Here is a 12,204-nt window from a genome sequence, read left to right as displayed (position 1 = left end):
ATGAATCAAAGCGAAAACGTTATTGTTGGTATAAGAATCCAAGGCATTGAACTTGAGATTTAATTTGGAAATAATTGATATGAATATTTGTCTTTGGAAAAAATATTGAATTTGGCATCTTTCTCAAAACACTTGCTTATGCTTAGAAATACATATTTTTTTATTTATGAATTGTTTTGACTTTTAACATAAATGGGATATTAACTATTCTATCTTTTAAGTTGGAGCAAACTGGACACAGTGCGCTAAATTTTACTGAAATCGGTTTAGTAGCTTACCCCGGGTAAAACGTGACATGTCATTTTTATATATGTATATAAATTTTATTTTATCCTTGGCGTAAATATATTTAATAAGTGTTGTAATTAAAAACAGGAGTATACTAAATTGTATGTGCTTTCCGATATTGAATACAGTTTTCGATTTCTAATAACAATTAATTGTTAGGAATACATATATTTTCGTTTGTTCACATTATCTTATATATTTTATAGACTATCACTAAAGTTATGTTAGAATACATTTTGTTGTTTTAATAACTAGTTGCATGGCTTCTATTCGAGTTTAATTAATTTACATACATACGTACATACATAGGTGTATAAAAATTTCAAAGCCTGTGTTCCATGAGATCGACTGCAATTAAAAAACTTAGCTGGCAGTTACAGCATATAGTACATGCGTAAGTAGTAGTGAAGTCTTTAGTTAATTATCTGATACGAAATATAATTAATTATCAAGCAAAACCTTTTATCGGTGAAGATATAACGATTTTTAGGAGCAAACATTAATTTAAATAGTATCCTTTGGCCTTAGAATATGATTAAAAATTAATACTTTTATATTAAAATATTTTTAAAAAGCAATATTTTTCAAACTTTTTTTAACAGGCGATATTATTTTTTGAATTAACTCTATGTCAGTAGCCGAAGGAAACAAATTAAATAACATAATTAACACTTTTTCACCTTTTCAAATCCATTAGTGGCTTTCCTTCTAGTGGCTTTTTTACTTTCAAAACTCTTCTTTTTTACTTAAATATCGGGATAATGATATTCCCTTAGAATGCCTGCACTCAAAATCCACACTGAACCATTTTTGGCAGTCTTAATGGCTGTTACTAAATTATAGGCACAATTCTCAGGGCTTTGATTGTTGCATAACGTTTTGGGCAGTGGTGGCATCCGATCAAATGTTGTCAATGCATCCATGCGTAGGGATGAAACCATTTGTGTCTCCGTAGTGCTTGGGCAGATCGTGATGAAACCGACTTTTGTTTGACTATAATAATATGGATCCTGTAAAATCAGTGAGTACACATATTGAAAAATATTTTATCGGAATTGAAACACTTCGGATTATAATGACAAACCGAAAGTGCTCTTGTGAATCCATTAACACCATATTTAGAGGCGGTATACACAGCATATGCACCATAAGCATCCAAACTGACGACCGAGGAAATGTTTACAATTAGACCTCCATTCCCACCTTTCGATTTGTCCATTAGACGCAAAGCCGCAAAAGTGCTGTATATGACACCTAACTGGAATACATATACAAGTATACATATATAATATTACATGCATACATAAACTCATGCAAGTTAATATTTATACGCAAACGAAATACTCTGCAGTGAAGCTTTAAATTAGTCACAGTAATATTAGTTTGCTATTAGAATTTCTAGGCGAAATTCGATGTAGTCAAATAAACTTCAGATTTACCTTTATGTACAAGTATATACATATACATGTATTATCACAATTTATTTACTAGTTTTTTAATTTCACATCAACGATTCACAAAAAATTCAATTCTGCCCGAAATTTGATAACTACTTGTAAGCATAAAGCGACTATGGCCGACTAGTTCGGTTTATACTAGTTGTAAAGTAGTTCATGATTCATTGATTTCACAGTAGGGTATTTACGAATGCGAAAAAATTCAACTGCATTGAATTAAATGAAAACAAAACAGATAAGTTAGATAATAGTCACTTCTCCTTCTATTTTGAACTCACCAAATTAATTTGTATTGTTCTTTCGATTTCATGCTCATTCATTATGCCACTACCGTTCACCACAATATCGAAGCGACCCATAGTGTCATGTGCTTCTGTGAAGGCACTCTCTATGTTCTCCACATCTGTTAAGTCCATTTTGATATAGAATACATTGGCAGCTTTATTGATAGCTTGTAATGTCTCGAGCATTTCAGCATCCTCAACCACATCCATAATCGCTATATTCTAATTGGAATATTCAATGTATAGTATGTGTAGTTTACTGAGGTGCCATTGAATTAACTAGCTGTTGGAAGCTTAATACTTACGGCCACCCCTTGTTCTAAGAGACTTTTACAACAACAGAACCCAATGCCACCAAATCCACCCACATAAATAACATTTTTATTTTTCAAATCCATACTTTGTAGCGGCTGATAATTTCGGCCAAACTGCGATCGCGTGTTTAATTACTGATCGCAACTCCTCTTGCCGGTCTGTCACTCCATTTCGTAATTTTAAGTGCCATGCTGGGTGTGCGTGCTACTATAAACGTATGCACTGGTGAAAAAGGCACATTTTTCATTTGACTTACCTCGAAACAAATATTTCAACATTTTAATAATTTATAAATCAATCAATAATATTAAAGCTTTATAGCTAATAATAAGTTTATTTTAAATACAAAATTTCCTTCCGCGGCTACTACCCTGCACTTATCGGCTATTATTGTGCAATAATTTCATTTTCATTTCTTTTTGCCTTGTATTTATTGGTTATTTTCATTATTATAAATTATCAGCTTTTACTTTGTGCCAGACCTTCGCAAACAACAATGAAAGCACAAACATTGAACCGGTATGCGCTTTGTTGTAATGAGCGCTTTGCGCCGGGGAACTTGCGCTACAGTGTGTCGCGCTATTGAATAGCGGATTACATTTAAAAAAATGGTATATACAAGTATATACTTGTAATACGCTACAAAAATAATTTAATTTACTTTTTCATTCAGAATTTTTATTCTAACGAGATGATGATACTCAAAGTTCAACTCAAAAGTTCAAGTATTACATTAGTCAATCCTTATATCAATATGAACGCATTTCTTCTTAACCAAAGGTTTAATTTTATAACCCCCGCATTGCAGACTTTAATGGAGAAAATTCATAATGTGAATTAAAGATTATTTAAGTACAAGGTGTTTTTCAATGAGGCAATACTTTTTTCGGAGCTGGTCTTTTTGGACAACTGCTACTTGATTTATACTCAGTTTGGTTTACCGTTTCATAAGGAACAGACTTAACCCGCTGCGGCCAATATTCGGTCAACATTATCGCCCAGCAGAGTCGGTAATTCGAACAACCATGGATCGGTTTCGTACCACGTTTACTCTAGTGGATAATGCAAATCCTCAGAGACGCAGAATATGTTCAGTGACAGTTCATTTTTGGTTGGATTGGTTTGGTGTGCACTATGGCCAGAGGGAATCATTGGTTCAAAAAGGAAACTGACCATGATGTTAGAGTTACCGGGGATCGCTATAGAGCCATGATTAATGACTTTTTCGTGCTTGATTTGGAGGATGTTGATGACGATCTTTGGTTCCAATAAGATGGCATTACATGCAACGAAACAATCAATTTATTGAAGGAAACTTTTGGTGATAATGCATCTCGCGCCGTGGGCCTGTGGCGTGGCCGCTAAGAAGTGAAGTCGCTTGCCTAAGTAGATAAGCCCTGGAAGAGAATATTTGTTGCGTTATTGAGCCAGCCGCGGCGGCTACTTGCCCCAAATCATTTTTAAAACATAATGCAATCCTTATTTTTATAATAAAGCTAAATTTCTTGGCCTTAACATTATATTATTTATATGCGTTTTATTTCTTCTTGAAAACCACATATTGCGGTATGCAGTATGTTATAAAATTATTTTATAAATTTTGTGAGGAAAGAGCTGGTTGCTTTATATACATACATATCTACATGCTTTGAACATGAAAAGCAGTAGAGTGCAAATAGTAATTGCTTGTCACTTATGTATTTTTTTAAAACAATTTTCACTTAAGCCATAATCTAAAAATAGATTTTCCATTCATTGTTAAACATATTCTGAAGAAGACGTTTTACATTACTGAAATAAGTTAAAACAATTATTTAATTAGGGTCCAAGTATGATAACCTTTATATCAAAATCATATAGCTTTTGACCATAAATCATATACTTCAACTGAAGAAAGGTGCCTGTTGCAAATAGACTTAAACAATTTGATTGCTTGGTCTAATGGAAATAATTTGCCATTGAATTTCAAAAAATGTAAGACGATGTGCATTTTCCGTAGAACTGTGCAGCCCTCTCTCTATCTAAAAAAAAAAAACAAGAAAAAACGTCTACACTAAAGCTATTATACCATTTGCAGGAGCATTTTTTAATAACAACTATATTTATAACTAAATTTGAAAACGTAACGGCAACGGTTTGCATCCAGCTAACAAAGTTTTGCTAGTTCTTTCTACACACGTTGTTCGGTATAAAGATCCTTTGTGAATATCTTTATCTTGATTTCGATCGTTTATTTGTATGGCAGCTATAGTCGTCCGATCTGAAAAAATTTGTTAATTTATTTTTCGGATAATATAATTCGGATATTGTAGTAATGTTTTGGGTAATAGTCCGTGGAAAATTTCGTGAAAATATCTTGTCTGATAAAAAACTTTTCCATATAAGAACTTGATTCCAATAGTGGTCCGATAGCGACGGTTCCTACAAATTAGCAACTTCTTATACAGAAAATGATGTGTGCAATATTTCAGAGTCATATCTCAGAAACTGAGGGAATAGTTCGCGTATATACCGACAGTCGGATAGACGGACATGGCTGAATCAACTCAGCACGTCACGCTAATTATTAATACAAGTATATACATTTTATAGGGTCGCCGACGTTTCCTTCTGGGTGTTGCAAACTTCTAATACTTGTATATTCTGTTCAGGGTATAAAAGCTAGGAACTGTACTATAACATTATTGATATGGTAGTTACCATGGGCTTAAGCTTAATTTTCGTCTTTATTATAATACCAATACCTTTTGAAAGCAAAAGGTATTCATAGTTTTGTAAAACGCTGTTCTAAAGAATTTAGAAATCTGTGTGTTACTAAAACATTTTATACATCTTTGGTTAGGCCTATATTGGAATATGGCTCTAATTACTAAATCCATTCTCATAAGTTAGAGTCCGTTCAAAAACAATTTTTACTTTTCACCTAAGAACATTTCGGTTGGTATTCTAGGTTAAGTCTTCTTCATAAATTAGTCATTTAAAAAGCTTATACACCTACCTATACCTACTAGTCGTAAGGAAATGCTTGGCATACCATACTATTCTTAGTGAAAATCGTGAATAAAACAGTTTGCAGTTATTCTCTCTTGTCTGAAGTTAAATTAATATCCCGGTTCGCTTATCGAGGCAGTTAAGACATTACTGTAAAAATCTTGTAGATCAAATTTTGAACTAAACGACTCTTTCAGCGGCATGGGTCTTTAATCTCATTACTGCACATTTGATTAATCTTACTTATTTTCAAAATTTACAAGACAATATTACTTGTCCTTAATAAATAAAATCGTAATAATTTATTATAACAAAATTTTAAAGCTTAGCTGTTGAAATTTTTTTCCGTAGCTTAGCAATTATAAATCTCGACGCTTAAAAAAGTTTTTTGCCTTTCTTGATTTGGCTAATTCCGCACGTATGCGGTTGCGGGAGGAGGGAATTCGTTGGGTTATTATACTTTAATGAACTGCAAGTCTTCTGCTTTGGCATTGGGAAATAGACGTGAAATCTTATCAAACACGGAACACTGCTGTGTACATGTGAAAGCAGACAAGCGTGCAAGCTCTAAAATTGATCGCATCCGATTTCTTTAAGTGTAACTCGTAGCATTACAAATGTTTTACAACTTTTTTATGACTGATTCTCAATTTATTTATTTTTAATAGTGTTCTGGTGCTTTTTTGACCGGTTTACGATGGAAATATGAGGAAAGCTTTTCTGCTCATATTTAACAGTGCGGTTAGCCTTGTTTTTTGCGGTTTGAGAATGCAGTCGTCACTCAAACCGATACATAAACGAAAACTTTTAACTGTTTTTAGCATTAATTGTTTCGACACAACTCGACTTAATTGGTTATATTACACTGAATGTGGTATATAAAAAAGTAAAACTCGCCTAGCTTTAAATGCTACATCGAAAAAATTGCATCATACATATATTTACATACAACATGGGTCTTGCCCATTGGTTCTACTTAATATATTCTAATTATATAAGAAATATATTCTAATTATATAAGAAATAATATATATGGGAAAGGACAATTAGAAATCAAAATATTAGTGTTTTAGCCAATTATAGCGATTTACATATTTTTGAGTTACGCGCACATATACTTGTAATGTCGGTCCTCGCGGGCTGTAGAGATGCAAAACAATCGATGGTTTTATTTTCGTATCATTAGCGATAGCTTATTTTGACTATCGATGGTTTAGGCCTTAACTAGAATTAGCAACAATTTTCATAACATTGCAATATTTCAATTAATGATATAGTCTGGTTATACCAAATGTAAAGTCTACTTTTGGACATGGTAGCCTTAACATCATATTTGCATTCTTGGCTTGCTTCCGCGCATTTTTACACTTTAATGAGGTGTTGGATGCGTTAGAAGAAATGTTGAGGAAATTTTTACAATTAGGAAAGAGTTTCAATTCTGTTGAAATACTGGCTGGACATAACCTCACTTACATGTGCATACAAACAGCCGCATAATAAGCATTAAAAACCGTGGAAAAATATAAATTGTAAAGAAGCATCTATTTTATTGAGTTCTCTTGATTTTGTAGATTAAAATTATGGAGTTGAAATATACTATGCGAACATTCTGTTGTTATCCTAATTTCATAATATATGTAAGCGTTCAACTTTAATTATTATTTTAAAGCAGGGATGCGAATTTTTTAGTTAAAAATTTTGCTTTAAAAAGTAACTGATCATAATTCTTGATTAAATGCTTGAGTTTTGTTTTTTTTATTTGAGTTGAGTTTTTTTTATTTTTTAAATCTGGTTTGTGGGATTAAATTTTTTTGATTCTTCAATCCGGTATTTGGGATTACAAAATAAAAAAAATTTAATTCAAACGTTAATTCAATTATTTTTTTAATGCATTATTTGCAACCCTGTTTTAATGACATACAAAATTTGACAAATTTTTGGTGTTAGTGTTTTTATAGATAACTAAGGATTGTAAAACAAAGTTTTTTTTATTTTTATTTCTTAATATAGTATTAAAAACATTAATACTTTAATGGCCTATATAAAATATTTATAAGTGCAAAAAGCTTATTTAATATGTATAAAAGGAATAATATAATATGTTGATTTAATAAGAGATTGTGCTATCCTTAATTATCTTCACCAAGTGAATATGACGGCCATTATTCCAACAGTAAATTTAAAGCTGACAAAGCAGTTTTGTCCCATTCATCTACTATGGCATTTTTAAGCTACCTAAGGCTGTCGTTTTGCTTCGAATATGCAAATATTTTGGCGAAAAGAACTCTCCATAGATCTTCGATGGGATTGTGGTCTGGGCTTAAGGCAGCCCGCTGAGAAAACTCAGTCTGTAGGGAGTTAAAGAACTCCTTTGTCGTCTTTTTTCCACGTGGGTTGGGGCATTATCTGGATGAAAAATCTATTCATTGCTATGTAAATCACAAGCAAAATCTAGCAGCTCACCTTATAATAAATCAATGTATGTATCAATGTATATGTCTACAACTTTCTCTAGATTTTGTTCAAATTTTGTTTAAATTCTTTAAAGAAATTTAAGTACTATTAACGTTGTTAACAAATTGTATTTTCGATTTTTCGAATTTCGACCACTGGCGACCTTTGTATTTATAAAATTGATTGAAAATATGATCTCAAGTATACCTCAACAATGTCAAAATATACTCAATCAGCCTATCCCTTTCCCTGTCCCCAATATTGCCTGTATAATAATTACCGACTTTCCACCTGACAAAATGTGTGATACTTGATTAAAATTAAATGAAGAAGTTTTTTTGAAAAATGAAATTGTTGGGAATATGAATGAAATTGATCTAGATTTTGGTCCAAACCTTATATCCCTAAGATATTGAACTCCGATCCTATGGTTGATGCGAAGTAAAATATAGTAATAAAACTAAGAGAGTCTGTGACCTATACTGTTACTTAAAGCTTCTTCACAATACCCTAAATAGGGTACAAATGTTTGAAAATTGTTTGTAAATTTATTATTTCTTATTGTTTGTAAATTTATTATGCTTGTTTAAAATATGATTAGACACCATATCTTTGTGATTATTTTCTTTCAAGTTTGCTATCATGAAGAGAACAATACAAAAATTGTTTACGAACATAAAATCGGGAACTAATCCTAAGATATTGTATTAATTGTAAACATATACTATGTTGTATAAGATAAATATCACAAACAATAAACGATAATATTATAGAATATGTTTTCCCTAACCACCACGAATCATGACTGAGCATTTAAGCACGGCAAAGTCATAAGAGATAAAACTATGGTACAATATTATATTTATACTTAAACGGTTTTTGCTATTCCCATTTATTCGCCTTTATCTGCCTTTATTATTATTATTTTTTGTTTTTGTTTTAATATAATCACTCTAATCAGATGTTTACATATGTACATATAAATGGGGATTTAAAATTGTCAATGAATTCCAAAAACTTTCAAGGGTTGAAAAGTGGGGCCCACATGGTGGGGAATGTCATTTCTTTGATTTCGCCCAAATCAAGCATATAGACACCACCATTTTTGCCAGTCTCTGCAAGTTTCACCAGATTCTGCGCGCACACTTCGGGACTTTGGCGCTCGGCCGTAGCCAAACGTGCCCCTAAAGCTTCAGCGAATTTAAATGTTGCCTTCTCGTGAGGGTTCGCCACAAGGTTTGTATCTGTTATGCCTGGACAAATAGTGATGAAACTGACTCCGAAATGTTTGTAATAGTGGGGACTCTAAAATAATAATTCTTCTTCATATAATATTATATAATATATACAAGTTTTGCATGAAATATTACAGTATAAAGTTATCTGAGATAATGAATACAGTTATTATATTTATTATAGATGTAAGAAATATAAGAAGACTCATCAACTAATCTGAGTAAGAAGTGTATAAATTTTAGTATTTACTGCTAGTCAGTAATATGCTCTTACGACATTCGGTTGTTATCCGGAATATTATGCTTTTGTTTTTGTAAACTGTCGCAATAAAATCTCGGTTATGTAAATAAAATTATTCTCAATGCCCCGATTACTTAATCTGAGTTTATTTAATTAAGTTATATTTGTTTTATAATTACTTTGTATGTGTGTGCACAACAACAAAATAAAGTAATCATATATTCATATATATGTATGCATATGGTATATATTTCGATACCATAAAAATGCTTACAATATAGCACTATAATCTATTTAAGCTGAAAAGATATTCTATAGGAACACCATATGTGTACTTACCGCCATGGCTCGTGTGAATGCTGTCACACCGTGTTTAGCCGCAGAATAAACAGCTACAACAGCAGTTGGTTCCAAACCGGCCACAGAAGATATGTTGATGATAAGACCACCGCGGCCACCATTGGATTTATCCATATATGGTAGAGCCGTCAAAGTGCTATGAATTAAACCCATCTAAGAAGAATTGTATGCAGTAATACTTACAAAATCAACCGCGGAACTCTTATCTAGCTTAACATCTTACCAAATTAATATTAATCATCAACTCCACTTTGGTATCATCCATCAAACCACAACCATTGACCAGCACATCAAAGTGTCCGATCTTCTCAACCGCTTTCTTAAAGGCCTCTGTAATGCTATTTTTATCAGTGATGTCAAAGGGAACGAAATAGATTTGCGCCTCGGGATACGAACTTGTTAACTCTTGCAAAATGTTTGCATTTTCTTGCAGATCGAAAATGACTAGGCTCTTTAAACAAAAGTTTGTTTATATAGATATTTTGTGTGAGGATTTTTTAGGTTAATAAATATTTACTTTGCGATTTTACCTTTACACCTCTCTCGAGAAATTCCCTCAAACAACACTGACCAATGCCTCCAAAGCCACCTTCATAAATCACATTTTTACCTGTCAAATCCATATTAGGTTTGCTAAATAATGAACTTCTGAACACTGAACAAAGTCAAAAAATTATCGTTGCTTGGCTTAGCAAAATTAATATCGAATGTCTGCTTAATGCGACGTCTGCTGTAGAACTACACATTCTATTAAAATGCTGCTCTCTTAAGTGCTCTTGAACGTTTACGAGTTCGCGTATAAAGCTTACCATTGGATTACTATTGTTTACCCTAAACTCAAAAATTAAGCCATTCTTATATTCTATGGTGACGTAAAGAGAAAGTGAATATGTCTGCTTATCATTGACTTGATAAGACATATTCTTTCTTTCTTTTATTATCATTCTATAAATAAACGTGTGTATATTTGTTATTTATAATCTTTTAAAATAGCATTAATGTAAAATGCAATCAATGTTAAGATGCGATTTTAACAGAATGCTAAAGCTGTTTTGCTGAGAATACAAGTATATGTATGTTGTGTTAGTCGACTATGTAACTATATATCTACATACTTACGAACTTATCTCGATATTTCAGACGTTTGATTTCCAATTTGCAAGCTCTATGGATGCAGGTTGATTGGTCAGTGACTGCCTGATTTTTAAATGATTTTTCGAATGAGGTAGCTTCAAGTACTAGACCCTGATATTTTTCCAAAGCAACAAACGAATATGTGCCTGTTTTTGCTATTTGATTTAAAATGCAACGATTTAAATATAACAACAACAACAAAAGTGGGGGTTTGCACTCAATACGAATTTCCGTTAGTTTAACAAACAATATGAGAGAGAATTTGTTGTAATTAGTGCAATGCAAAGGAAGAGAGAAGTTAGCAAAATTAAAACTAAGAGTGCGTTTATACGTATATGTGGCACTGTATATTGCTAAAATACAGTATCAAATAAAGTTTTAAAAGGGAAATGTACGTGCAAAAAAATTGTGAAAAGCGAACCCCTTTTTCATAAACTGTGGAAGCAATTACAACCATACCGGATCATTATATTCGACTACCGTATACGACAATGCTAAAAAGGGGTATAGCGACGCCTATTTCTCATAAACTTCAAAACTACTAAAATCTAGGGGATGGCAATAAAAGGGTTAACTCAATCATAAAAATACGATGATATAAGTCAACAATGCCCAAATTGTTCTATACCATCTTCCTTTCCAATTGTATAATACGATATTGTACATCACTGGTCTACAGTGGTTTTGTTGTCCCACATATAATATCGATTTTAAATACATTTGTGCTCACACTTTAAGACATTATCAATGATTTTGTAAGATTTGCTCTTGTTTATTTTGAAATCTTTATTTTAATTTTACGTTAAAAAATCAGAAAACACGAAACCAAATAACATACATTGTAGGTATTTATAATATAAGTTTAGTTTTGAAAAATTAGGATGCATCGAAGTAAACAGAGAGACAAATGTCGAAAACATATGTATGTTATATATCTCAATGAAATATATTTTATGAGTTCTTCCTTTATAATTTTCCAGTTAACAATATCTTTTTAAGGATAGTCTACCATAACTGGCCTTCACACCTTGCTTTCATGTTTTTTAGATCCTAAAGAAAGAACCGTCTCTGTTTCCCACCATTATTATCTAAATAATCCGAATGATTGCGGATATAGTCTAACTTACAACTCATACATACATATATGCTCTTGGAATCTAAAAGTTTGTCAGCTATTTTGTACAATTTCTTCATAATTTGGACTTTTATGGTTACCTAGGAATATTTCGAATATCAATATTAACCTTTTTCAAACTAAACTTTCCGGAACAGACATAACTTTGACGAAATCTGTATCTTTCATGAATTGCCGTTTTAAATTGCAAAGAGTCCACCTTCAACTTTTCCATACCCATCTTCGGAAATATCACATCCAAAATCAAAATCATCATTCGTTTATTGATCACGTATAAAATCCCTAAGTTAATTTTGAGAAAACAACTTTG

The 12,204-nt window shown here is 32.0% G+C and overlaps 2 protein-coding genes across 2 annotated transcripts; both read right to left on the bottom strand.

Moving 5' to 3' along the window:
• Positions 1-298: 298 nt before the first annotated feature.
• On the bottom strand, positions 299-2,709 carry LOC106618813 (alcohol dehydrogenase-like). The gene is made up of 4 exons (XM_014236699.3): positions 2,335-2,709; positions 2,024-2,251; positions 1,373-1,546; positions 299-1,298 (listed from the first exon to the last, which is right to left on the bottom strand). Exons 1-4 carry the CDS (start codon positions 2,425-2,427, stop codon positions 1,035-1,037), a joined length of 759 nt encoding a protein of 252 aa, XP_014092174.1. The 5' UTR covers positions 2,428-2,709; the 3' UTR covers positions 299-1,034.
• Positions 2,710-8,645: 5,936 nt separating this feature from the next.
• On the bottom strand, positions 8,646-10,387 carry LOC106618811 (alcohol dehydrogenase-like). The gene is made up of 4 exons (XM_014236696.3): positions 10,156-10,387; positions 9,849-10,076; positions 9,605-9,778; positions 8,646-9,094 (listed from the first exon to the last, which is right to left on the bottom strand). Exons 1-4 carry the CDS (start codon positions 10,246-10,248, stop codon positions 8,810-8,812), a joined length of 780 nt encoding a protein of 259 aa, XP_014092171.1. The 5' UTR covers positions 10,249-10,387; the 3' UTR covers positions 8,646-8,809.
• Positions 10,388-12,204: the final 1,817 nt, after the last annotated feature.

Source organism: Bactrocera oleae, chromosome 6 (genome assembly GCF_042242935.1).
Source record: "Bactrocera oleae isolate idBacOlea1 chromosome 6, idBacOlea1, whole genome shotgun sequence".
NCBI classification, from domain to species: Eukaryota; Metazoa; Arthropoda; class Insecta; order Diptera; family Tephritidae; genus Bactrocera; species Bactrocera oleae.
This window is presented reverse-complemented; position numbering and strand designations above follow the sequence as displayed.

Coding starts and splice junctions, on each gene's coding strand:
- LOC106618811 (XM_014236696.3), bottom strand. CDS start 10,248: ATGGATTTGACAGGTAAAAATGTGATTTATGAAGGTGGCTTTGGAGGC. Junction 10,077..10,155: donor TTCTCGAGAGAGGTGTAAAG/GTAAAATCGCAA, acceptor TTTTGTTTAAAG/AGCCTAGTCATTTTCGATCT. Junction 9,095..9,604: donor CATTCACACGAGCCATGGCG/GTAAGTACACAT, acceptor TTATTATTTTAG/AGTCCCCACTATTACAAACA.
- LOC106618813 (XM_014236699.3), bottom strand. CDS start 2,427: ATGGATTTGAAAAATAAAAATGTTATTTATGTGGGTGGATTTGGTGGC. Junction 2,252..2,334: donor TCTTAGAACAAGGGGTGGCC/GTAAGTATTAAG, acceptor TATTCCAATTAG/AATATAGCGATTATGGATGT. Junction 1,299..1,372: donor GATTCACAAGAGCACTTTCG/GTTTGTCATTAT, acceptor CTGATTTTACAG/GATCCATATTATTATAGTCA.